The sequence below is a fragment of the Grampus griseus genome (genome assembly GCF_964374135.1).
Source record: "Grampus griseus genome assembly, chromosome: 16".
Taxonomy (NCBI): Eukaryota; Metazoa; Chordata; class Mammalia; order Artiodactyla; family Delphinidae; genus Grampus; species Grampus griseus.
The window spans coordinates 83,538,963-83,566,953 of NC_139010.1; the positions used below are offsets into that span (position 1 = coordinate 83,538,963).

The 27,991-nt window shown below is 50.2% G+C and overlaps 1 protein-coding gene across 1 annotated transcript in view; it reads left to right on the forward strand.

Annotated features, from left to right (window-relative positions):
- The window catches only part of MGMT (O-6-methylguanine-DNA methyltransferase), a 284,359-nt gene that overhangs the window by 222,325 nt on the left and 34,043 nt on the right, over window positions 1-27,991 (forward strand). The window contains exon 3 of the mRNA XM_082673838.1: window positions 17,046-17,206. Within this exon, the coding sequence (XP_082529964.1) occupies window positions 17,046-17,206 (161 nt within the window). The remainder of the gene's footprint in view (window positions 1-17,045; window positions 17,207-27,991) is intronic.

Below are 27,991 nucleotides of genomic sequence, written 5' to 3' on the forward strand. Positions count from 1 at the left end.
GAAACAGCATAATATTTGATTGGTCATGCAGAGTATGTAGATGTAGGAATACTAAAACTGCGTCTCTCTGAAAGTAGTGAACTCGTCCAGATGGGTCTTAAATCCAGGAAAGTCTATTGAATCTTGGGCTCCGGGTGGAACCAAAAGCTGAAAAACATGAAATTCCCCTTCTGGGCCTTGGATCTGGTTCAGAAAACTGTTTCTTAGATTTTCAAGTTTTGATCAAAACAAAGACATGCAGTAGCAGCACAGTTTAAAACTTTGCAAGTTTGTATCGTGTATTTGCATGTGTCTTACCCAGTTTGGCTTAAGAAGTTCAGTTATTATGCCTTCTAGAGAATGCATGATAAAGTTGATGGAAAACACAAAAAAAATCTTAGCAGGAGTACAATAAGGCAATAGAATATATCAAAAGTAGTTATATTTACTCTGAAAGTACATCCTGAATCACTTTCCAGTGCGTTCAGGACCACCTCTGTGCCCTGACTTCCCCTTATCTAGAAACTTTCCCTTACTCATTAACAGTTCACCAAACGTTATGAGTGTTTCACAAAAGGCACTGAAGTGTCAGTTGCCGTGAGTGATACAGAGATGTCCGAACGTGTGGCTGTGTCTGTGGAAGTCATCAGACCTAACAGTCCCCGTAGACCTAACAGCTTGAGAAGCCAGGCGCCCAGTGTGCAAAGGTGGAGGGTGGTCTGAGAGGGGCTTGTGGACACAGGAGAGCCAGAGCGGCCCCTGCCCGCAGGAACTGTTCCCTGGGCCGAGGTCAGCTCCAGGCGCAGGGCCTGGAGGCGGAAGGCCCAGCGCAGAACGGGGAAGGGCAGTGGCCAGGTTGGCTGGAGCTCAGGGCTCCCCCCAGGGGAGGACCTGAGTCAGGGCCGGGCTGTGAGGGCTCTGACCAGCACCATATGCGCGGTTGGGATCTGATTGTGTTTGTGTGGTGAGGAGCCCGGAAAGACCGTGAGTGGGATGGCGATGAGCACCAGGCAGGGTTGGGGAAGGTTTGTCGGACTTTGGCAGGTTCTCTGGGTGGGAGCTGAGTGCGGAGAAGCCAGTTCAGAGGCTGCGGTCGTTGTCCAGGATGCAGCGGGGGCTGAGTGTAGCGGTGACAGGAGGGAGGGGGGACAAGAGCCGTGTGTCCAGGGGTTTCCGACCTGGTGGCAGGAGGAAAGTCAGAAGGTGTTACGGGCTGAGGGAGGATGCCGCGAGAGGAGGGCCCGGGCGAGGGGACAGCACTGAGAGGGACGCGCGGACCTCGGGCGCCAAGGCCGGAGCGCCCCAGGGAGGGTGCTGGCTCTGGGCGCTGATCGTGGGAGTGCGCGGTGGCCTTGGAGGGGGCAGTGTCCACGGCTGCGGTTTTCAGGTGAGATCGTGGAGGAGCGAGCAGAGAGGTGTGAGAACCAAAGGGAGGCGGGTGACCACCCACAGGGGGCTCGGGGAGCTCTCCTCCAGGGGAGGCCGCCCCAGGAGCGTCGGGTCAGGGGCTGGTGCGCACCGGGAGAGAGGGCGGGGCCTGTGCTTCTCCCAGTTTGTGAAAAGACTTCCCCCGAGGACGTGTTTGTTCGTGTGCCACTGTGATTGAAGGCGCTGCACCAGGCTTGGGAGGCCAGCGTTGAGGTCAGGTCAGGGCTTTGGGTTTTAGTCCCGCTCTGCCGCTCCTCAGCCCTGTGGCTGGGGTGGTGTTAATCCTTTCAGCATTGGTTTCCGCATCAGTAAAACCAGAACAGATCTCACCTCGTATATTGTGATGAGGGTGAAACGGGGTTAGTGCAGGCAGAGCGCCGAGCACGAGGCCCAGTATACAGCCAGCGCTCAGCAGACATCAGCCGCGGTGCCAGGAGCCTCTGCGTCCCCACCCAGGCCAGCACCTCAGAGATCCCCACGGGCCAGCTCGTTGGATGCAGAGTTCACAGAGGGGACCCCGCTTAGCTAGGGGTTGAATTAGGGTTTGAAGAGGGATTTGGGCCTGGAGGCAGTACAGGTGGGAGGAGCAGTGTGGCGAGGTAGGGATCCACCTGGAGAGACGGAGCAAAGGCACGGCAGCCCCGCTCGACGCGTGTAGGCCAGGGTCCGCCGGCACCTTGTGGGCAGGGCCAGGCGGTTTGCACCTTCGGCCACGCGGTCCGACTGCCTCTGCCACAGCTCGGCCCTTGTGCAGGTGGAGAAATGGGCCTGGCTGGGCTCCGATACAGCCTCCCTGACTGGAGTAGCCGTGCGAGCCGTGCCGACCATGGGGATCTCGAAAATTCTACATGGGGCCAGATGTGAGCCCAGTGATGGCTCCAAGTGCTGGGTGACTGCTGGCAAGGAGATGCTGTGGACAGCAGCTGCTCTGACGGCCCGGCACGAACGTGGGGTTGAGGGCCGAGCTGAGGGCCTGACGGTGGACGGACCCGTAGCGTTACATTCTGAGCATGAAAATGTCCAGGAGCGGCTAAACTGTGATGTCAGTTCACGTGTACATGGAGATGGCCTCTCCTGGGTGAACGTTGGGGATCCCAGATTTCCTTGTTGCCGTCCACCCGTTGTTCCCAGTATGGCAGTGATGCAGCAGCCCGGTAGGTTATCTGGAGTGCACCGGCTCTGGCAAAGCGGGCAGGAGTAAGTTTCACCCAGTCTTCACTACACAGAAATAAATAAAGGTAATCGCAAGGCAGCATCCACATGCCAGTGAAAACCAGAGGAGTTTCCTGTAACATTAGTTTCTGATAGGTTATTTTTGTACCTGCACCTCTCCGCTGGTCTCCTGGCAGACTTGGGAGGAGAAGGGAGGATGGGGGCAAACACAGCAGCCCTGGTCTCGACCTTGCTTCTCGGCGGGGGGGAGGGTGCTCCGCTTCCAGGGAATGTGTGAGTTCATGAGATGTTTACATTTATGCTTTCATTGCAGTTAAAATCTTTACGAATAAACATCTTACTATTTATAAAGGTAAAATGCTGCTTCTGTAGTATTTCACAATTGAAAGACATTTTCACATAACAAGACTTCCTTTTTCTAAGTTAACTGTTTTGCAAACTACAGTTCTCTTGAGCATCTGAGACTCCTTTTTAAAGGGTCTCAAAATTACTCAAGCCTGAGACATATCGAAGCCAAAGAGAATTAAAGTTGGACTGGGGCACTAGGGCCTTTGGGGGCAACGTTCTCACCAGAGCCACCGTAAGCGGTGAGGGAGGCCCGGGCCAGGGAGAGGACTGAGGACTTGGGAGCAGAGAAGAGAAGAGAGAGTCCAGAGCAGGGACAGTTCCTTGTGGTCCTGGTTGGCACAAGGATGTGGCCCAGGGTCCACAGTCTGACCTTGGGAACGGGGTGGTCCCAAGTGGGGCGCAGAGAGGACATGCTGGGGGGAGGGGAGCATGGGACATGCAGGGTTCCGCCTGAACCATCTCGTCTCTTTCTCCCCCCTCCCCCACCCCGCTCAAGCTCGAGGTGGTGGCCGCAGGGGTCAAATCAAGGCTTGGCACTCTCGGAGGTGCTGTCGGCTGGCTGTGGGGTGTGCACACAGGGCCTCTTCCCTTGTCCTGGCTGTCAGAGAACACCTGTACATAAATGCTGCCTGTTTTTTGCTGCAAACCCTGTGACACCCCCTCCCTCTTCCCCTGGGAGGGCTGTGAACCGGGTCCAGGCACAGAGCTCATGGTCCACAGACCCGCCTGCCTGCAAGTGTGACAGCCCCCAGAGGCCTGTATTGATTTTTAAGAGGAGGAAAAAGGCAAATGAAATTGGACTCTCCAACCTGCTTTGAGTAGAAATTGGTGCTTCCTAAAGGGAATGGTAACTGGCTGGCTTTGCAGCTGAAGTGTTTCCTACCCGTCCTTCCTCCTCACTCTCCACCGGGCCTCTGCTCATTCTTTTCAGGCCTTGCCCCGCCCCAGTTACACTACTTCCTGCCCATGAACATAATTGGGTTCTTTGCTGGTAGACCTGTGATTGGAAGACCTCAGGGTGTTGCTAAACTCAGTTTGAGCACCCTGGAAGGAAGACAAAAGATGCTGGGAGAGGCGCCAGCTCGAGGAAGAAAGGGCGGCGGGAGGTGGCATCTGTGCGCCATGTTCAGAATGACACCATCCTTCAAGTGGACAATCCCAGCTTCCAGTGCCAGTGACGATACTTGTTGAGGAAGCACAAATGTCTTCTGCTTCTTGTCATCTATCTTGCAAATATTAGTATTCTGGAAGAAGGATTTATTTTAATAATGTGACTTTTAGTTTTTTTCTGTAGTTAATGTTGTTTTATTACTCTGCATCCTTGCCAGGAAGCTCATTGTAAGAGTTTCAATTCAAAATTAAATATGATCTCAGAGTTTTAAAATACAATTACATTAACTGTCCATTTAATAGTTGCTTAAGATTTTTTTGGCCACTAATGTATAGTCAGTATGCTTGTCTGATATTAAATACGGTGTTTCCAGCTGTACTCACCAGCTAACGTGCTCCAGCTGCAACAATAAACAGGCGAAGCAAAGGCCTTCTGAGAAAGGAGCTACAGAAAGTTGCTCCCAGATGAAACTGCAGTATTGTCTTATATCATAAGCTATGCTGTTCTTTTAAAACTTCACTGTGTTTGATAATAGGGAACTATCTATTATTTATTTAGAACTGTACAAACCAATGTACTCGACAGGTAATTTAGTGGCAGGATTATTTATTAATAAGCCCAGTACTCAAGTTAATGGGACTAAACCCCATGGAGGTCAGTCGCCCTGTAATACATGCCTCTTGGAAAGAAAAGAGTAGTGTCTTCAGGACATTCAGTTATTATTTTAGCATTTAAATTAAGACATATTCCCTTACTGAGATGAAAAATCTTTTCTTTTTTCTGAACCGCATCATGACAAAGTAGACTTGAAGCTGTGTGGAGAGACCAGTTTTCGAAACCACATTGGGATGGGCAGTACGTTTTTAGCCCTGTTACTACCAAAGGTGTTTGTCTCCTGTGTGGGCTCACGGGAGGAGGGAAGCCATTCCCTCACAGAGATAACGAATCAAAAACTGCTTGCGCACGTGAAAGGATGCTCAGCATCACTAATCGTTAGAGAAAATGCAAATCAAAACCACCATGAGGTACCACCTCACACCAGTCAGAATGGCCATCATCAAAAAATCTACAAACAATAAATGCTGGAGAGGGTGTGGAGAAAAGGGAACCCTCTTGCACTGTTGGTGGGAATGTAAATTGATACAGCCACTATGGAGAACAGTATGGAGGTTCCTTAAAAAACTAAAAATAGGGGCTTCCCTGGTGGCGCAGTGGTTGAGAGTCTGCCTGCCGATGCAGGGGACACGTGTTGGTGCCCCAGTCCGGGAAGATCCCACAAGCCACGGAGCGGCTGGGCCCGTGAGCCATGGCCGCTGAGCCTGCGTGTCCGGAGCCTGTGCTCCGCAATGGGAGAGGCCACGACAGTGAGAGGCCTGCGTACCGCAAAAAAAAAACAAACTAAAAATAGAACTACCATACGACCCAGCAGTCCCACTACTGGGCATATACCCTGAGAAAATCATAATTCAAAACGACACATGCACCCCAATGTTCATTGCAGCACTATTTACAATAGCCAGGACATGGAAGCAACCTCAGTGTCCATCAACAGATGAATGGATGAAGAAGATGTGGCGCATATATACAATGGAATATTACTCAGCCATAAAAAGAAACGAAATTGAGTTATTTGTAGTGCGGTGGATGGACCTAGGGGGTCTGTCTTAAAGAGTGAAGTAAGTCAGAAAGAGAAAAACAAATACCGCATGCTAACAGATATATATGGAATCTAAAAAAAAAAAAAAAAGAAGTGGTTCTGAAGGGGCGGGAACCTTCAGGGGCGGGATTCCCCAGGGTTCCCCTAGGGAACCCCTAGGGGCAGGACAGGAATAAAGACACAGATGTAGAGAATAGACTTGAGGACACAGGGAGGGGGAAGGGTAAGCTGGGACGAAGTGAGAGAGTGGCATGGACATATATGCACTACCGAATGTAAAATAGATAGCTAGTGGGAAGCAGCGGCATAGCACAGGGAGATCAGCTCGGTGCTTTGTGACCATCTAGAGGGGTGGGATAGGGAGGGTGGGAGGGAGACGCAAGAGGGAGGGGATATGGGGATATATGTATACATATAGCTGGTTCACTTTGTTATACAGCAGCAACTAACACAACAGTGTAAAGCAATTATACTCCAATAAAGACATTAAAAAATAAAAACTGCTTGCGGTGGGAGACGGCGGGATGGTGAGTGAGGGGCTCAGAGCAGCGGCTGCACGGCCCCGGCCTGGCCCCCTTCCCGGTCACGCGCTCTGCCTCTGAGACTCTGCCCCTCAGCCCAGCGCACATCCGAGAACTCCCAGTGGGCCTGGGATGGGCACGCACGTTCCTGCTTCCTGCTCCTGGTCGGACGGTTTTCCTCCACCACGAACAGGAAGGCAGAGCCTGCGGGAACGGCTGCTGGGCCCTCTGCGTGCTGCGCGGCGGGTTGGGGGCGTCTCCCCACCTCCTCGTGGAAACCTGGGAAACCTAAAGGAGGAGCAAGGGTGCAGCGTGGTCAGCTTTGGCACCGTGTGTAGAAGGGGCAGGGCGGGGGCCGGCGGGCACCGGGGCTCAGCAGGCTGATGTGTGGTCATGGAATGAAGAGAAGGCTCAAGTATTGGCTGTTTAAATTCGTTTTTCTTTGGTTTCATCTCAGTATGCAGTTGATTGGCTCATATCTGGACTGGAAATGGAAGAGCCATTTAGTTTTATGTCTTCAAATCTGAAACACTTCCAGGTTTTGACTGTGGAGTCCTGTCAAACTGAGCAAAATCCGACGTGAGGCCTGTTCCCTGGGCTTTAATGGACTTTGTTACTCTGCAGTCTGCTACACAATCTGAAAAGGCAGAGAAGTGTGACTTGCACTGTTTGGAAAACCTTTGTGAGTTCCCCCCACCTCCCCGCCCAAGGGAATGGTTTTCAGCAAATCCCTTGGAAAAGTGGAATCTGAAATGCAGGGGTTCTTCCGCGCACGTGCTGTGGTGGCGCCATGCCATCTTGTTTACAGTCCACTCAGGAGGCAGGTACTGCGCACCAAGGAGGTGCCAGGTAGGCCTCCGGGGCTCGAGGCAGAGCTGGGACCAGCTCCGTGACAGCGCAGGGCCTTCATTCCGACATGCGCAGCAGCCTTGGAGGAGAGCTCGTCCGATGTCTCCGTGCAGCCCAGGCCCGCTCCTGCCTTAGCACAGGGCCTGCCTTGCTGGTTTGCCAGACCACCTGGGACGCTGCCTTGATCACACTGGGCCTTGCTTCTGGAGAATGAGGATGGGGGGTGATGGGCTGGGAACGTTCTAAGACTTAGGCCTCTTACCTGTGTAAAGGAGCACTGTGTGTTGTGTGGACTGGTCATTGAGGCATTTGAACAGCAGCACGGCCTTGCTTTAGGGGTGAGGAGCAGTAATGCCAGTGGCCACTGTCTGAGAGCCTGAGACCCTGCTGTGTGGGCACCTAGTGTCTCTTCTTGGAAGCATCTAGAATATAACGGAACTAGATTCAACGCTCAGATCCGCATTGTCTTTGAAGGATAGGGCAGTGGGCCTAGATTGTAGTCCTGGGGATCAGGGAGAAGTTAACAGAAGTTACCTAAGAATAAAAGAATAAATCCAAACGCTATCTAGTGCACATGCTATCAGGAATAGAGCATGTGAACGTATGGGCTTGTCCTGATTAGAGGGACCGTTTGTTTCCATTTCAGAGAGATGAGCAAGGGTGCTTGGATTTCATGGAGATGGTCCAGGTTAAGGTCTTTGGAATCAGACAGACTTTAATTCAAATCCTGGTTCCATCCCATAGGCATTGATTAGTTGTTATTACATAACCTCTGGGCCTCAGTTCCTCTTCTAGAACATAGAGATAATAATGCCTCCTCAGGGGTCCTTGGGAGAAATAAACATAGAACAGTCTTTAATTCTGTGCGTGGCACATGGTAGGCAGTCAGTAAATAGCAGCTACGAAATTTTATACAAGGGTTTACCTTGGGTCACTTCCATACCGTTGGTCCTCAACTCAGTGGCTCCATGCTTTCCAGAGTGCCATGGTGTATAATGAAGGTGTGATGTTGAGCAACAACTGTGGCTGACCTCAGCTGTGTTATTGAGAGAGTGAGTCAGGATATGAAACTGCATGATGGAAAACCAGGCATCTTTTACCCATCTGACTACGTGCCCTGAGATTTCCCATCCTCGTGCTATTTACTTTTTCTCTTAACACTGGTTGTAGAGAGCAGAGGCCCTCTGACTGGTATTTCAGTTCGTCTGCGTCCCTAAAATCCTATGCCCCAGAGCGGGCCCTTTTCTTCTCTTTCCTTAGGCGTCCGTGCGTGACTTTGCTGGCAGGAGCACCCTGTAGCACGTAATGACCTTCCACGCTGTCGTCCTCTCCTGGGGCACAGGCATTGGTTTCCTCACCTTGGCCAGTGACCCCTCTCTGCCTCTCCCAAGCCCACAGTGGCACACGGCCTACGCAGAGCAGAGCAAGGCCACACAGAGTCTTTGAGGGCATCAGAAGGGCAGCCGTGGAGGGTGTACAGGTTGGCCTGGCAGAGCGAGACCTGACTGTAGAGGACGCTCGCAACAGGTGGCTACAGCTCGGGGCCACACGCGTTGCAGTGTTAGCTTGAAAGACGCTCTCGGTTGACCAGATGCCCCACCTGAAATCTGCATCCAAAGATGGGACATTTGTAATTCTTATTCGTGGACTGATTTCTTCTGTGTTCTTCTTTTCTGGGAGAAGGGAGCAGAAGGGTTGAATAATGCGAAGTTACCTAACCCCAGAATCCTTTGGGAAGAAGTACTCTTGAGGGAGTATCAAGAATTTGATGAGACTGATGGAACGACTCTTTAAACATTTCATGTTTCTACAGATATTTTCCAACAAATGAACTAAATTCTTGACAGAATTGTAATAAATCTGCTTATGAGCAGCAATATGGTTACGGTTTTCTATTCCATTTTTATGTTAGCTATTATTTCTTTTTAAAACTATTTCATGGCCAACATGTAAGCGTTTTACTTGTTAGAAGCTAAGTGAAGCTGGGAAAGAGGAATATACCTCTCATATGTGTGTGAAACGTTAAAAAAGCTTCTTTGTTCACTGCTTCAGTGGTGAAAGTAAAGGCAACATAGACATAAGGCTATTTGAACTCTTTATTTGCCACATTTACAATATTAATAACAGCATTTCTAGAAGTTGTCACATCAAGTAAAAGATCTTCATTCCAGGCTGTCTTTTGGGGCCAAATTGAGACTGGATGCATGCATTTAATAAATTGTAGTCTCAAGTAGTCATTTTTGTAAATAATTAGTTTCAGTGAAAGAATAAGTTAGCATATTGTATGCATCTAATGTTGCAAATGTACATACAGCAAACTTTGCTATTAATCAACAGTCAAGCACGGCAAGTGGGGTCTCATACATAATGAATTGTGCTTAAACCTCATGGGTTTCTTGATAGAAAAATAAAAGAAAACACAAGTGTAGTAAGCTTTTGAATAAAATTTAACTCGATTGCTCTGCATCCTGTAATTGTTTTGGAATCATTAGGGACCTGATAATTCATCTATAGTTTTGGGTTGTTTTTATCTTCATCTGTCAAATAGTAGAGATTTTTAATGATATGTTAAAGTGTTGATAAAATACAGTTTTCCTTTTAACAACTTGAATATTTAGGAGAGAAAGTAGATAGGCTTTTGTAAGGCATTCTTGTCTGCCAAGTATACTGTTTAAATTGTCTCTTAAAAATATGTTTTATTTTTGCTGATGTATTTTAAAGAAGCAATTATTTTAAAAAAGGAACAAACATACGGTTCTTATGACGTGTACCTTATATGGGGAGGAGTTGAAAATTTACATACAGTTTTCTCTGTGTTCTTCGTGGGTGTTTATTTTTTGTTGTTTTTTTGTGGGTTTTTTTTGCGGTACGCGGGCCTCTCACTGTTGTGGCCTCTCCCGTTGCGGAGCACAGGCTCCGGACACGCAGGCTCAGCGGCCATGGCTCACAGGCCCAGCCGCTCCACGGCATGTGGGATCCTCCCGGACCGGGGCACGAACCCGCGTCCCCTGCATCGGCAGGTGGACTCTCAACCACTGTGCCACCAGGGAAGCCCTTGGTGGGTGTTTTAAAATACCACAGCGAATTCCTCCATAGTCTTGCTTGGGTTCTGACATTAATTTGAGCCCCAGATTTTGAGGGCTTAGGATGCCCATTAAAAGCTGATACCCAGTTTAAACAACGTACCTATGGCCACCCTGACAGTGAGTAAACTAGGGCCCAGTTAAACTTTAAACTGCCTCTTCCTCCTCCTCTCATCGCCCTTGGGACGCGAGCCGTTGGTGGCCTGTGATAGGATCATAACTGTGGAGTTCGCTTGCAGGGGAGGGTGTGATTGTGGGGCGGAAGGCATAAAGGCAGGGAGCAGGGTTTATGTTCCTCTTGCTACGAACCACACAGTAAAACCTCACTAAGGGTTTGCTCAGCTGACCCTCGGAACTCCAGCTCACCCTCCTGTTGACTTCCCTGGAAGCTGGGAGTGTGCCACCTTCGGCCTATACTCCCTTTTGCGTGTTCCTTTTGTACAGAAACATCTTTGAAAACAGACACTAAAACCAAACACATGAAAGTCAGTTCATAAACTCATGTGTTACAAGTAGTAGGAGCTCTTGTCTCAGAGAATTAAAATCTACATATTATGTCTGTCTTTTTTATACAAACTCAGGTATGTTGCTGATACCTCATGCATGTTTATTAGTGTTTTCCCCTTTTTTCACAGTTGAGCACACGTTGCTCTTAGGATTGTGCGGGAAATCAGTACGCTAATGCATGAATCGCTTAGAACAGCACCTGATAAATAGCAAACACTGCTGCCCGCGTTGTCAGCAGCAGGGGGGCTCCAGTTGTGTCCATAGATGAACCTCCACTGTCGCGCCTCCTCTTTTTCACCTGTGCCTTAGTTGTATCATTTGAGATCTGTGTTTCTTACTAGTGACATCAGCACTTTCTCCTTTTTCTACTCTGTGTCCTAATATAACTCTAGAATGTTCAACTGCACAAACTCTGTCACACCCGTGTGGTGTTATTGCCCAAAGAGCTGCTGGCCACCAGGCAGTGTCACGGAACCATCACTTTCATTGTTCGTTCATCAGGTGGCAGTGGCGTGTGAAAGTCCCAGTTGGGCCGGGAAGGGCTCCTTCAGCACAACCATCAGGAGGGTGATGGATCACTGTCTGTTTTACCTTCACCTTCCCTGCCTGCCCAGTTGGACTATAAACCCCAAGTCGATACTCTTGCCAATAAGCCAGGTACTTAAAGGAGCCTCAGTAAATGCTTGAATGGAATCAAACCCCTAAATTTGGTTGGATATAGGGTTTAAAGCCTTTATTCAGGCTTCTCATTTAAAAAAAGAAAGGACTTTACTGAAAGCAGGTAGCATGATTTATTTGTCTTCAGTCCTACAACTGGAAGAAAAGCATCTGAGCTTTAGCAAGAAGGTATAATTAAATGTGGGACAAATCCATCAGACGCAAACGCGAGAGACTCCACCAGCCTCCGCTAACTTGGGCATAATTGTGTGTTTACCAGGGCTATCTGGCAAGAGTGTCCACATGATGTTTATAACGTCACCTCAACTGCAGTTTTAAATTTCTGCAGCGAATGTGCACCTTCCTGAGCCTGTGAGGTGTGACACCCCACTCTGGAGTTCCGGGGGCCCTTGCCCTCCGCACCGAGTCCTGGAAGCCAGAGGAGGCGAGGCTTCTCATCCTCAAGAGGTCTGAGCTGCTGTGCGCGGCCAAGACTCTGGTCACTTCTTCACGCTTAGATTGTATTGGAGAGTCCGTGTGCTTCCTTGTGGACTAAACTCCCAGCCTTGCTAAAGGACGACACCTGGGTCACCTGCCAGGTTCCAGAGCGACTCAGAAGCATATGAGTCTTGGCAGCCCTTTCCTAGGTGACCCTCTGGCATCACCAGTTAATGTTCCCCAACCATAAGGCTGCTTCATCCCATGAAGAGAGAGATGCTGGAAAGCTACTGGGGCCACACAGAGAGGCTGGAAGGCACAGCCCTCCCAGCGCGCGGCGTGTTACACAGTCTACCCGCTGGGTGTAACGAGTGGTGCCCGCCAGTTAGGAGGAACTCGGAACTTTGGGCCTGTTGTCTTACATCACATGGGATTTAAGACCAAGTACATGACATCTTTATGATTTTATGATCATTTTAGTGACTCTTTGCTGCCAGTGAAGTCTTGAGGCACCCCAAAATCCACACCCCCAAACCTCCTGCCCAGCTGGGTGGGTTAAAGTGTTGAGCACGTTTGTCGCGTGGGACAGACCGGAGGGCACAGAGCTGGGGACGCCCCTCCCACTTTCCGGGTGGCCTGCCAGGCGCGCAGCCATCCTCCGTGAGGGGTTAGACCTTGAGCAGCACTTTCTGATGGCTTCAGCCAGCCTGGCATCCTCTGCCCGCCGCGGCAACTCACCTGCTGCCCCGCGGGTTCCTGGTGCTGCAGCACCTGAGCAGGCAGCCCTGCCCTCGCTAGCCCGGGCCAGCGCTCAGCCTCCCGGGGTGCAGCACACCCTGCGGGAGGCCGGCAGAGCCAGGCAGGGCTTCCCGTGCGCGTGACCTTTGTCCTCAGGGCCGTTTCATTTAAGTTTGGCTCGGTCACCTTCTAATCCTCCGCTTCCCCAGGTGTGATGCTGTCACTCTTCCTTGTCGTTCTCCTCCACGCCGGGGTCTTGAGGTGCAAGCCTCGTGCAGGTGGGATGGACAGTCTTCCTTTGATACGTTCTGTGCTCATGTATCAAATGCTGTGAAGTCGTGGTTTCTCCTGAGAAATCTAGGTAAGGCATCACTGCCTGCTTTATTAAAAACACTTCAGGGACTTCCCAGGTGGCGCAGTGGTTAAGAAACCTGCCTGCCAATGCAGGGGACACGGGTTCAAGCCCTGGTCCGAGAAGATCCCACATGCCGCGGAGCAGCTAAGCCCATGAGCCACAACTACTGAGCCTGCGCTCTAGAGCCCACGAGCCACGACTACTGAGCCCGTGCTCGACAGCAGAAGCCACGGCAATGAGAAGCCTGCACACCGCAACAAAGAGTAGCCCCCGCTCGCCGCAACTAGAGAAAGTCCACGCGCAGCAACGAAGACCCAACACAGCGAAAAATAAATAAATAAATTTTAAAACGACGACAACAACAACCAGAAAAAAACCACTTCAGAAGTTTGTTCTGGAGCATGTCACCTGCTTTTCTGTGTCCTGATTTGGAATGATGGACAGATTTATGTCAAAACAAATCTGAAATGCAATTCAACGCCAGAACGATCTTTCTCCAAGCCCCAGGGGGGTGGGTCTGGCTGTTTCTCGGGGTCACAACTCCAGGAGAGCTTCACACAGGGCTCTCCGACACACTGAGGTTCGGGGAGCATCCCCAAAGGTGGTACACTGTTGTCCTTTTTGGTCCTACAGGGTCCTTGGGGTTGCCGACAGTTGCATATTTCTTGAAGAAACCCTTAAACCAAACCATACATGACTTTATGTTTGCTGTATAAACGTACCCATGCTCTCCATTGCTATGTTAAAAAGCTCAACAAAGCCAAATTCATTCTCCAGCCACTAGCCAGCCCTCTTGTGCCAAGTTTAAAAAGAAAAAGAAGTGAAAGGGCTTCAGTGTCACAATATTGGCCTGAGGATTACTCTTTTTTTTTTAAGATATTTTTGATGTGGACCATTTTTAAAGTCTTTATTGAATTTGTTATGACACTGCTTCCGTTTTATGTTTTGGTTCTTTGGCGGCGAGGCATGTGGGATCTTAGCTTCCCTACCAAGGATTGAACCCGCACCCCCTGCACTGGAAGGCGAAGTCTTAACCACTGGACCGCCAGGAAAGTCCCAGGATTACTTTTATTGAGGACATCCTGGGAGGTCTCGGGGGGATGGCCCCTGATGTCGCCTCTGCACTGGCCCTGCGGATGTCGGGACGGTTGTCTCTCATCTCCATCTGCCGCACCGGCTCCCTGGCTGCTCTCCTGGGGGCCGGGCTCCCCCTCAGTGGTGCTTTCCGGAAGCAGTGGCCACAGGCCTGTGCCTTTAGTGTTAGGTGAGTTGCTAGGCTCCCAGGGAGACGTGAATGTGGGACTTAAATGAGTGTGGGCCACGGAGCCCATAATTATCGGGGTTTCAGGGTTCGTCGGTAGGAAACCTGGAGAAACTCCTCCATAATAAGAGTGGCTGTTAGTGATGCTGTGGTACTGTCACACCACAGCTCTTTCAGGGACGAGCAGAGCGAGGCTGGAGGAGAGGGCAGGGCAGAGAATAAATTTCATTTTATTGTAGAAATGGAAATTTGTGTCATGGCTTTAAAAATCTGGTTTTATGTGTGTGTTTAATGCCATTCATTTTAAATATAGTATCATAAATCCTTGCTTCAGAATCAAAGCTGTTTAATTACATTTCACCCATGAATAGTTATCTAATGCCAATAGAGAAAGAGTTAGAACGGAGAACTACAGAGTAAATCAGAGGTTGAGACCTTTAGCACAGGCATAAAAAATCAATTTAAGATGAATTTTACTACTATAAAAATTCTTCAAGTATCCTTTTAAGAGTGGGAAATGCTGGGAAACACAACTCACATTTCAGTTCCCTAGCAACCCAGAGGAAACGGCTACCAGCGTGGGCAGCACCCGGGATGCCCACAACTCCGTGGCCTTTGTTAGATACCCCTGAGTGAACCAGGGCATCTGAGTAAGAGGCTGTGACTCCCCAGGCAAGCAGGTTACTGGTGGGTACAGAGCCCCCTGCCTCCCAGGTTAAGATGCCTGCCTGTCTCCTGGACTGTATGCCCCCCACCCAGGGAGCCCTGTTTGCAGGGTGTGATGGCTGAGAAGACCCCTCAAGCCCTGGAGTCTTACTGAGTAAGTAGGGAACAGAGCAAGAGAGTCACTGGGAACTTCTCTCTGACATGGAAAAATATTTAAGCCAAGCATGGGGTAGAAGTTCCCCACCTTTCCGTGGGCAGACGTCCTAATGGGGAGAGCAATCGGGGCAATGAGAAGATAGTTTCCATCCCCAGAAGTCTCTCCAACATGCCGTTCTGCCACCTGTTCCACTAGACGCCGCTTTCTGCCTGTGAACTGAGCCCCCATCCTTCAGGGTCTCCTGTTGACCAGACCCTGAAAGGGCCCTGTCAGTTCAGGGCCAACCGAGGGCCCTGTGCATGGGGATTCCCTCTCCCAGCAACCACTAGAAGCTGGCAACTTGGAGAAGGCCTGGGCCTGCCCAGTGCAGCTGTGTTGCTGGCAGGATCGCCCAGCTGGCCAGCTCTACAGAGCCGGGGTCTCAGGGGTCCCCCTCTCTCCCTGGTCATCTTGAAGGGCTCATTTCTTCTTTTCCATTCATTCTCTGGTTCCTTCCTTAAGGCCATTCACATTCACATGCTTAGAAAGCCTTCCCTGACCCACCTCTCATTCCATTGTGGAAGAGAGTGGATCCCATCCAAGGAGGCTTATTTCTGGAAAGATCCAAGACCTCTGGAGACTCTTAGACCTACAGAACACCGTGACTCAGAGACTGAGACCCCAGCACAGGGTTGTTTATGAGACGCTGCTTAAAGGTCTTCAGCTGCTCCCCGCTGCTTGCAGGATAAAGTGCACACATTTCTGAATCTGTAAGGCCCTGCACACGCTGCTGTGTGTCTCCTCGCAAGTGAGGCCAGGCCTGTGTTCCCCGGGCGCTTCAGCCACATTCGTCCTACCTGTGCTGGGCCGCGTTGCCAAGCGGCTGTGGCCTCGCATATTCAGTCGGGCCCTCGTAAGGGTGGTGAGTGTACACTGAAGGAGGCAGCCTGTCGGTTGAGGCCTGCGTGACCGCCCTCGGGATGCTGGGGGGAGGCTTTTCCCACCTTCCCCCAAAAGCCTCAAGCTGCAGCCTCTGAGAAGGAGACTAGAGAAGTGCAGGGAAGCCTGCCATCTGTCCAGGGCCTGGGAGGTCAGGAAGGAATGGCATCTGAAGAAATCCGAGTTGGTGCCAGTGCTTTGGTGGGTGTGCCATTCTCAGAAATTAAAAGAAAAGCTGGATCCATCATAAAACTGGGGCTCAGAAGCAGCAAAAGTGAACCCTCTCTAGAGGGACGTTTCCTCAGTCCAGCGGAGCACATTCCCTGAAAATCGGTCCCTGCTGAAGGTGAGAAGTCACCTCCTTGAGGGGAGCCACAGATCCCCAAACAGAAGGATTAGCACCCCGAGTAGAAGAAACAGTGAGACCATCCGAAGTGAGTCTAAGATATGTTGGTTTAAACTGGAGCTAAAAGGGAGCACAGTGACCACAGGGAATGAATGAGAAGACTCAGAGGAGAACCAAATAGAAGTCCCGGGCACGAAAGTCACAGCAACTGAAATGAGCCTCGCAGAGTGACCAGCACGCAGAGTAGACTCTCTGAAGCCTGAGACCCAGTGTGAGCTCGGAGGGGGTCCCCCAGAAGCCAGCTCAAAGCCACAGAGCACATGGAACCGTGCTGGTCTGTCGTTGAAATGTGGTGGGAGGGGTGGGTGCCTGCAGGCTAATTACTTTGATGGTATCGAGATTTCTGGAAAATATTTTTTAAGATGAGTACTTGGTGATTCTGCAGATCAAAACTGATGCAGATGATAGTCTTAGGAAGGGGCAGGCACACTCCCCCTGGAGTTGCTTCCGTGCTTGTCATCCTCGTGCTCTCACATCCCTGCTCTGCAGGGTGACTGCAGACAGTCAGCCCCAAACAGAAGAGCTCAGGTACCAGGCGTCCTTTCTGGGCACTGCCCCTTTCCAGAGATCGTGTCCTCACAGCTGGAGGTGGAAGCACGGGTGGATGACCCGGGCCGCGGCCTCCGTCCTCCTGCCGGCACCTTTCCGCTGTCCTGGCGCAGGCGAGACGTGCATACCTGCAAGGCAGCTACGGGCTGACCCACTTAGATGCAGTGGGCGTGTTCTGTTTGCTTCTTAGTCACGTGGACGCTGGACCTAGAGGCTGAATCGGCTCCTGTTATCTCTTTTGCAGCCCCGTGGAGGCCCCCGCTCCTCCTGAGCGGCTCGGAGGTCCAGAGGAAGTGACGGAGCCCCTGGCGCAGTGTGCGGCTTGGCTGGGTGCCTATTTCCATGAGCCCGCGGTCCTCGAGGAGCACCCCGTGCCTGCTCTTCACCATCCCATTTTCCAGAAAGGTCAGTACCTCGGCCGCCTCGCAGTGTTTGGTTCAGGGGGGCTGACCTGTTGACTGTCACTGACCTCCCAGCTCAGGTTACTGACTACACTGACGTGGCGTTTTCACATCGTCTGAACAGAGGCGGCGTGTGGCCGCACGGGTTGGATAGGAGTGCGCAGTCTCCACCCGTTCCAAGTGGTTGTGTTAGTTTTGGCACGTGGTCACGTAATTCTTGGCAAAGGCAATAAAAATGATCCATGTAGATGGACTCCTGACTCTCGCTGGCTGAACGGTTTAAATAGGAACACATCTGAATGGCAGTAAGTTTTTCAATAAGCTTACTGTTAACTTCATCTGCTTGCCTACAGCACAGAAGACGAGGCTCATACGTGGGCAATTGGCCACTTCCATACACTCAGTCAGTGACACTTAACGGTGGAGTGGGTAGCGGCAGTGTGTCTTCTTGAATAAGTTTTCAGGCTTAACCCCTCAAATTTACCATAGTTCAATAATTGTATTCTCGGGCTTCCCTGGTGGTGCAAGTGGTTGAGAGTCCGTCTGCCGATGCAGGGGACGCGGGTTCGTGCCCCGGTCCGGGAGGATGCCACGGAGTGGCTGGGCCTGTGAGCCATGGCCTCTGAGCCTGCGTGTCCGGAGCCTGTGCTCTGCAACGGGAGAGGCCACAACAGTGAGAGGCCCGCGTACCACAAAATAATAATAATAATAATAATAATTGTATTCTCAAGGGATGAATTATTGTAGGATGAACTTATTGTCTACATGCGGTGTGCCGATGGAACATAGAGTCTGCAAAAACCTAAAAACACTTTCCCAGACGTTTCTTTGTAAGCTTTTGTTCACAGCTTCATTATGGCAACTAGAGTCATTCTAGACACATACGAGGGGTTTATTTCGCATAGTGATTTTTTTCATGGTCATCTTAGTATTAATGAGTGTATACTTACATATAGATATATACGTATAAATGCATACACTTAAGGAAAAAAAATTACCCTGAGATTTTAGATGAGGTAAATTTAAAGCCATCTTGAATTTCAAAATGGAATTCGCTCAGTAAGTTTAATGGTTCTAATTGCTGCTGTGGCTTTCAGCAAAAATGAACTTGAAGGTGGAGCAGGTTCAGGGGAAGCAGGTAGAAAAGTTCAAGCCAGTTGAGCTGATACCTGAGTTGACTGACAAGGTCCAATGAGTGACCAGGTAGGTAGGACCCCGGACGTTTTTGCTCGTAATGAACTGAAGCTGAGCTGGGTACCACGTCAGCCCCCTTGCATCACGTCAGGCTGTCTCCAGACGGTGTCTTCCATTGGGAGCCCCAGAACGTCTAAAAGGGCGTCTCTAGGACAGGGCGTGAGAGCTGGAGTGGGCCTTTGCCCCACGCTCTACTCACGTCCAGAGACCCTCCGTTGTTGCTCCCGAGAATGGGGCCCTCGCGGGCCGAGGTGGTGCTGTGGCCGCGTCATCCCCCTGCCCAGCACTGACCGCCTGCTCGGAACCAGCACCTCAGGTCACCGGGCTGAGTCGAGGGTGTGGGTGACCCTCCTCGTGTGCCCCTCCCCCTTGCCAGGCGCAGGATGGGGGTCCTGCTGTGGGTTTGTTTTTACAGTAGGGGCTTGGGAACCTTGGAACAGTGAACTCTTCGATCTCCTGTTGCCATTTGGGGGTTACTGCCCTGGCAGGAGCAGGAGAGAACTGGCCGAGTGGCTCTCCTTCTCTTTACATGTATCACCTAAGTGAGCTGAAATTTAAGGGTTAGAAAATTTCAGAGCAGAGAAATTACGAAACCAGGTCAGGAAGGATCTGTATGATCTAACGAGGGGGTCAGCAGGGGGTGAGCTTATAAAATCCTGAAGTCCTGTCCTCAGTGCTTGAAGAGAGTTGGGACCACTCTCACCCTGCCGCCCCCCGCCTTCCCGGCTCTGGGCCCGAGCTTGGCCATCTCCTCTGCCAGCTGGTCATGGTCATGGTCATGGTCATGGTCATGGTCAGTCTGGGCAACCAGGACAAGCTGCAGGTAGGCATTGGGGAAGGATAAAGTCCGTCCAGTCACCCAGTAGCCCATCCCCTGTTGGACAAGCCCTGCAGAGCTGGTGGACACTCACTACTGGGGCCAGGTCCCCTCCCGCTGGGTTTTGGGGTGAGGGCAGCCTCTCGCACCGCCCTGGTGGCAGGAGGTCCCCCAGGCTAGGCCCGCCTGCTGACAGTGGTTGCTGTAGGGCCAGGATTTCCCACACAGCAGCATGTGTCAGCCAGGTGTTTCTAATTTAGCTCAGTCACACCTCCCAGGCAGGGACCAGGTGTGGGGATTTTGCATTTTAAGAAGGGAGGTGGTGGATGGTTGTAATATGATTGCTAACACGGAGTTAATTGGCACTAACCCCCAGATGTGGTGACACCCCTTTCTGTCCAGCGGTGGTTGGCTTTGCTCTCTTTCTCTGTGTCCCTTAGCCAGTGAAATTGTGGTGAGCGGAAAAGGCCCACACAAGGAAAGTGCCCTGGCAGCCCCAGAGCTTCTAGAAGCTGTGAAGCAACACAAGAAAAGAAACCTTTGCAAATAGGGAGGAATGGGTGCGTTTATCGTGGAATAAATGCTTCCTTGACAAATGCTATTTTCTGTGCATCTTAGATTTTGAACACGTTTAACATCCTTTTGGGTGTCATTTTTCATCATATTCCTCTGAGATTTAGAGCAGACCTCCCTGTTTCAACTTGGTTAGAAGCGTAGTGATAACTGAGCTCCTCCTTGAGTTCAGCACTTCCACGGGTAACTCCCAGAGCCCGGCCTGGAAGGTCCTGGCCTCTGCTCCGGCTGCGCTGTCTGTTCCACTACCCCGGGCCTGGCCTGGCCTGCTGCTGCCCAGAGGCCCCTCTGCTCGGGCAGGACTGCTCATCTCTCAGGCTCCTTCCTCCAGATCACTGTGGTGTTCTCCATCTAGTTGTTCTGTTAGGCTGGTCACAAAGCGGTGCTGAGTTGAACCATACGGAATTGCCATTTTGTAGGTGAAAACATCAAATATTGGAAATTTCACATCATTCAACTTCTTACCTTGGAGGATTTCTGAAGTCTAAGTAGGAACAAGTTAATTATCTAGGTATTTCTGGCAAGAAACCGTTGAGCTGTCCTCCTGACCAGAAGCCTGGAGGCCTAGGTGGCTGCCTTTTTCCTGGGCCGCAGCAGGTGGGGTTTCTCTGTGGGAAGGAGAGGCCGCAGTTACCGGGGGTGAGGTTCGTGGTGCTGTTGAAGAAATGAAAGTGAAACGTGAGTGTGAATAAGAAGTGTTCTAATTCCTTGTGGGATTGTTGTTTTAGTCATTTAATTTCAAAAACAAATTAACATTTTGTTTTCTGAGTTTTGTGAAGGGAGTTTGTGTGTTGCTCAGGAGCTAGCCGTCTTGTAATGCAGTGAAACATTTAGGGAGGTCGGGTCCTCCCTATAATATAACCTCTTAAAAAGGTCCGATTTGTTTATTTTGAATTCATTTTTCTCCAAGAAATAGTTGTTTAACGAAGCCATTATTCCTGAAATAAATCTTACTCTTTCTTTCATAATAAAATATCATTTAAACTTACTTTCTGTGGATACTCCCTCACTTCTTTATATTTACTTATAAAAAATTTTAGCTTCTTTGTATAATATACGTCTTAACGCTTGTAGCCTTAGAGATCGATCGCAAAAGCAGTTGGAGTGACTAACGAAGCGCTGTACCAAGAGCAGTATTTCACACTGAGTTCAAGAAGAGCAGGCCTGCGAAAGGCTAAGATGTGCTTTCAGACCCAGAATGTGTGTGTACACACTTCCTTCCCTCTGCCCCTGAAGACCCTCCTGGGCAGGCGTGGCCAGGCGATGGGCGGCAGGCCTGCCAGGCATGCGGCTTTGTGCTTTTCCTGCCAGCCTGGAGTGCCCTCGCTGGGCAAGTGCCTGGCCTGTGCCGAGGACACCACAGGAGGCCGTCCCCGGGGCACGTGTGGAGGCCCTTGACTGTCCTCCCTGTGCGGTATCACACATGACGGTTTTCAACAGATGAGTTCTGAGTTTTCTTTTCCAAGTGACTGCAATGTTCCCTTTTAAATGACATATTTAACACTTTAATAATTCCTTCGTCACAGCTATTAGCTTGTAGCTATGAAATCCAGCTGCATGACAGTAGTAAAACCTGCATTTTTTTAAAACCTGCTGGCTAGAGGGAAGTTTCTTTGCAACTTCTATTTCAGAGACTCCGTAAGGAGTCTTGTAATTGTGTACCCCCGTCAAACCCTCTTTCAAAAGGGCCTCAAGAAAACCCTACCAGGCAGTTAGGGGAAAGGCCCTTTCAGGGCGCATGAATTAATTTCCCCACTGTGTCCTAAATGTGGGGTCCCTCTGAGCCCCCTTCATTCAGTGCCCTGGAGGCCTGCTTTGGTGTGCATGTCGCCTTACACGCCATAAAGCCAGCCCAGTCAGCCTCCGGAGGTGTCGCCGCGGAGAGGAGAGCATCTCCTCTCAGGCTCCCTTCTGGGTCCGCAGCAGGAGGCAGCTCTGTGCTTTCAGGCAGTTTGTACTGGTATTTTTCCTGAATTTAAAAAAAGAATTACAATTTAAAGAGAAAATAGCTAAAGTGGGAGATGCTTTACAGGTTCTGGTTGATAGCCATCGCTGTTCTCCTGTTCTTTAAATGAGGGCTTCTAAAAATGGTTGACCTTGCTGAGATATTACCTGGTGGGGCTGGAAGGTTTATAAACCTTCCGGTGCCCGTTTACTGATTAGAACAAGCTAAGGCTTGCACTTAAATTAAGTGGGAAGGAAACAGCTGGTGAGAACGGACTTCTTTCAACCCTAGCGCTGCTGAGCTGCTTTTCAGGGCTAATAGACGTGGAGATCTGGGTCTGTGGCCTTCTAAGGCTGAGGCTGGGAAAGGTGAAATGAAAAGACCAGATCAAAAGCCTGAGAGCGGGTGGCAGGCCACGGAGCCCAAGGTGCCGGGAAGGTGGTCGGAGGTCTCGAATCGATACAGGAGGCCACCGCCAGGAGCGGCCCATCACCTCTTTCAGGGAGAGTAAAATCCAGTGTGGTTTTGTGGTTTAGAACCATGAGAGAAAAGAGATAAGTGGGAATGTTTATGAACAAAAGCAAGGCAGGACTTGGTGAAAGCAAAGGATCCGCGGGGTGTAGCGCGAGTCCTGGGGGCGACAGAGGAGGGGTTAAGCTGCCTTCCTCGTCGGGATGTGCGTTTGTTTGCTCCTGACCCTTCAGGGCTTCGCTAACCCGTCTCCAGGAATCCCTCCCCGCTAGGACCAGGAGGCCAGTCCCACGCCGTCGTTCGTCCCTTTGCGGAGCCGCTCAGGAGAGCCCTGCTTTTCTCCAGGCGGCCCCTCCGTCTGGCTCTCATGGGAGCCAACAGCTGCCACGCATCCCTTTCCTAGTGGACGGGAGCATCTTCATGGGCTCGTCACCCTCTCCTGCCTGCCTGGCCCCTGCCCTCATTTGAATATTACATCACTTCCAGCCCCTCAGTGGAACAAAAATTAGATTCCCAGAATTCTGTGTTCCACATTGAGGGTTTCTCTAGGGTGGGGGCTCCCAGGCTGGGCAGAAGGAGCATCATTTCAGCAGGTGGGACTGTGTGAGGGCGGCCAGGCCAGCTCAGAAGCAGTCAGTGCACTTCACTAGGAGCTCTTCACCTCAGCTATCGGCAACGTTCCGGTGTATTGTGAGGTTCACGGGCCGAAGAGCGTGAGGTTCCGATTATGTCTGAGGGTCATCATTTTTCCTATTTTATCTTGATGCAGTTTCCTGCCTGGCGGTTGTCATCAGGTAACCACGTGTTGAACTAGGAGAGAGTCTTGAAAGTTTCAACTCTGACTCGTTCAAGCAAACAGGTTCTTCAGGTTAGTCTGGTAGCTCAGGCCCTTCTTCTGGGAGTGTATGTATCAGAATGCTCTAGAGAGCTTGTTAACAATAGTACGCCTATAATTTCTAAAATCTTACAAGAGGCAACTATATATATATATATATACACACACACAAATATACACACACACGTGTTTGTGTGTCCATATGCACACACATGTATATGTGTGTATATGTAGTGTATGCACCTGTGCGCTATTTTGAGAATTGTTGCCTTTAAAGGAATTGATTAAAATGGATCTAGCTCTTCTGAGTGCTTTTGCTGCGTGCTTCACTCTATACGAAGGTTAACACTCCTAATTTAGTAATGATTCCGTTTGAGACGTAATTGCATACTTAAGAAGTGTTTTTGCTGTTGTAATCAACAGCTTACATAAGTTCTAGGTTGCGTGTGCATGTCTCCCTGCCTTTGGAGCTCTGCACATAGCCAGGGGAGAAGGCGGGAGAGCCCATGTATCCTTCACCTTTGAGTTGGGAAGACTGGGCGAGACAGGCGGCACGTCGACACCTCCATTGCCGGGTATGGACGCACATCGGGACGATGCCCCCTGAGAGCCTGAAGAGCCTCGCCAGGTGCTGCCACGTTGCCAGGATACCCCAGGGTAGAGTGTCGGCACAAAGCTAACCAGAGCCTTCAGAAGGCGCCCCGATACTTTGACCAAAACTGTGTCTTTTCTTTGAAGTAGCCAGTGGAGTGAAGCTTTAGATTCTCCTGGAGACCCGTGAGCAGTGGAAGTGGCCGTTAGAGGGGTTCTGGAAACTGACCTAATTCTCCGCGTACCCAATGTGGAACTTGTCCTGGGACCGCGGGGATACAGTGTAAACATCCACATACCCGACAGTCGCCTTACACTTACCTTAGGGAGGAAGCGTAGTAAAATGCCCGCCCCCCTCCTGTAGGGGGAGAATTTAGCCTGTCGATACCTGCTCCTGAGTGCCGTCGTGGCTGGAACAGAACCACAGCCTGCTGGCCTCCGAGAAGATGCCTGGTGTCCCGTGCAAAGAGCCCTCTGACTGATCAGTAATTACCAGGGTATCCTGGGTAGCCTAGTTCAGTGGAAGTTTCCTCCTAAATCTAAGAGGTGGTCAGATCCTGCGTTCCCTGAGGTTTCCATAAATCAGGCAAAAAAATTGAACTTGAGAATGCCTTCCCTCAAGGCCACTGGGGTCACACGGTATAATTTAACCAAGCTCAAACGGTAACCAAAAAGCTGGTTTGAAAGTCAGCTACTTTCAAACCTTGTAGGATTTAATGGGGTCTCTATTACAAATAAATAGTACCTAAAATTGAAATTATTACAAGTGTTGCTTTTTTGGGAAAATATTCACATTAAAACATGACTATTACCTGTAGCGTAGCAGTTAAACATCGTACCAATGCAAGTGCCTATTAAAAATAAAAGTCACCCTGATTACGTTCACACGTTTAGAAAGATATTACTTGCAAGGTCCTCTGTTGGATTTGGGTGTATTTCACCTCAAAAAAGGAGTCAAGAATCAAGTTTCTGCCTGCTAGGGGAAGTAAATTACATTGTCACCTGCTTAATATATTTTAAAGTGACAAACCGACTTTAAATGTCCTTCCGAGATTTTTATTTCGACTGTAGTCATTATTATACGTGTGCTGCTTCCAAAGAGGACGTTTAAAGTAGTATTTTGTGGTCATAGGATGCCTATTCACATTTCACAGGCAACATTAATGTATCCTGATACCATGCTAGCGATAATAAATAGCATCATCTCTACTACCTGGGTTTATAGAGAAAATGGCATTTTAATACAGCGGTGTATAGAACTGGACTCTAAGTTACCAACGTTAAATGTGCATATGTTGGTATAAAACTCATGGCAGTAATGCCATCAAACTATCTGTAGGATCCCAAAGTGTAGAAACTATTACTTAACTTAAATGCTCTGTCACATAGGTTTACTTGCAGCCCTTATGTTCAAGATGACTCAGAATATAAGACTTACTGAAGGTCACGTTTCAAATGTCAGGATGGAAAAGTGAGGTATCGACGTGGAGAAGAATCATCTGTCTTTCCGAGGTGTGAGGCCGTTGGTGTGGCTTTCATGACCACGAAGGGTGGGAATCTCCAGGGCAGAGCAGACCTGCTGGAGGCTCAGCTTCTGGGGCATCATGTGATGTTTTAAGGCCACATAATAAAGTGCTTCTGAAGAAGAGAACTGAAGAATGAAGTAGAGGAAGAGTCTGTTTAGCTCTTCAATATGTCACTGAGTTACATTCAGACTTTTCCTGCCCTCAAAACACTGAGGGGGATATCGGTAATGTTTTGGGAAGCAGCATCCCTGCTGAGCCCTGCCCCTCAGCCAGCATCACTGTATAGGGGATCGCTGTTACTACGGCAACTACTTTTTCCTTTCTTGAGTGCTGCTGTTTGTCATGACACAAACACATCGTGTAAAGGGCGTGTCCCGGATTTGGGGGGAGGGGGCATTGTCTGCTTTTTCCTAAAAACACACACTCCTTCCTCAGCTGCGCTGCGAGGTCCAGCAGCAGCGTGCTCTTTCAGCCTGTCCTCAGACAGCGTGAAGGAGACCCAGCCTCCACGCATTGGAGGCCCGGGGCTCACTGCTTGGCCAAGAGGTATACTTTTCATAGAGAATTCGCATCTCTTCTCTTTGTAGAATAAAATATGCAAGAACCAACATAAATGGCATGTCCCCCCCCCCTTTTTTTTTTTTTCAAGAATTGGGCCTTTGATGTTCAAGAGCAGCTAATATTAAAGGCCGTCCCTAGCAGGCTGTAGAAACGGCGCCTATTTATGACACGTAAAGCAGCACAAATCTCGCTGAATATGATGGTATCATTAGTTTGTGAATCGCATCCTTGAAAATAACCGTGGAGGAGCCAGATCGGTTTAGAAGAAGATAACAAAATGGTTTAAGCTACTTAGGTTGAATGCCAATTATATTTTAATATTCAACTGAGCATATTTTACTAAGAAAAAAGGCCGCACTGACGCATGCATAACTCATTGGCAGCGCCGGCCAGCTGTGCCACTCTACTCTCCGAATCACTTTGTGCATTTTAGTAGCATGGTAATTTAGTAGAGAACTACCTGAGTGATGGCATTTTCAATGAGCAGGTAATCTACAGAGAATTTTTATATGCTTATGAGTTCTGTGCTTCAGCCCGGCAACACAAAAATACATCAAGACCAATTACGGTATCAACTTTCAGTGTGGTACCCTCGCCACGCAAGTGCATGTATTTCTGCCCCAGGCATTTCAAATTGCATCTAATTTGAAATCTTTGGGGTTTTAATTAAATTTCAGAATATATGGAATTCTTCATTAGTACCTGCTCTGAATAGCAGATTATGCTTCTCTCGGTTTCTCGTTAAAGAAGTAGGCTGTGGTAAAGAGCATGTTCAGGAACCAATCATTTGTGGGGCCTGGGTATTGGAACAGAAATAGTGAAATGCAAAATAATATCCAAAAGATTATTAGTCCAGGGAGAGTCTCTTGATTTGTATTTTAATGGAATTTTACATTTCTCTTAATGATTTGCAAATTGTCCTCTGATTATAAGATGCATTAAGCTTTTCACTTTAATGGCAAAGACACAGCCATTAGCAGAATTTTTTTTTCTGTCTCCTTTTTAGAGCGCTTCCCTGCAGCAGATAAATATTGAAACCATTAACACCTTTTGATGTTCGCCACAGCCTGCGTCTTAGACCGACGCACGCACGGCTCCCAGGGCCTCTCAGTGTTAACACGTGGCTGGGGCCCCGACTCCCCACCCGCTGTGCCTCCTGTTCTAGAATGTGGGATTCGGCGCGTTTAGGGTTTCATTAGCGGTCTTGTTTATTTGGGTTAAAGCTAACGCGTTTCAGTATTACTAATGGCCCCATTTGTGTTAATAAAAGCTGTGCTGTCAGCGTGGAGGTTGACGGTGGTCTGCGGGGCTGGAGCGAGGGGGAGCCTGCGCAGCCCCGGAGAATCGGGAAGGAGTGCACCCGGCACCGTCGCCCCGCGCGGAGCTCGCAGAGGGCGCTGGCTGCCTGGGCTGACCGCACTCCACCCCGACCGCAGAGCACCTGCCTCTGGCTTGGCCTCTGAGATACCGTCTGCCCGGGTGGGCGGACCACGCGGAGCCACAGCAGAGGGGGAGGGCTCCAGGAGGAAGGGCGGCCCCCACTTGACTCGGTCCTGCTGGGAACCAGCCGTCCTGCTGGGAACCAGCCGCGCTCAGCCTCCCAGGGCCCCGAGGGGTCACTCTTCCCGACTGTTCTCCGACAGCACCCGGTCCGTTGTCCTTTCGTTCACTGCCTCGTGGATGTGGGTTGAGCACCAGAGCCGTTGTTCATCGTGCCGTGGATACAGTGACAGATGAGGTGGGTTCTAGTGGGGGGAACGGGGGAGGGGAACGGAGAGGTGGTGAACAGACGTGGGGCTCACCGTGGGTCACAGGTGGCACCCTGTGGAGCCCTGTGTTTGTCCTCAACCCAGCACCCAGCCCAGTCCCCGTGAACGTGACAAGGAATGCATGAATGCAGGACGTGCCAGCCCGCTTTTGGAACTTTGCGTGACGTTCCTGGGTCTGGGTGTCCCTTGCGGATGAGCGCAGACGAGGCCCGCCGCCATTTCCTCCTTTCCCGGGATCTCTTCATTTGTGGGACGTCCTCGTTTGGTGGAACACGTACGTGAGCGCGTTGGGCTTTGTGTCGGGGATGTCTGCTCCGGAGAGCACGATGTTAGGGGACGCAGGCCCGCCGCCCTTGACTGAGGCTGGAGGTCTTTGTGAAGTGTAGCCGGCCCGTTGCCAGCACCCTGGACGCACTTCGTGGCCGGGTACCCTGACCTTCAGTTAAGTTGCCGGGGACTGGGCCATTCTTCCAAGCGTGGCTTCTCGCTCTGCAGCACAGAAAGCGA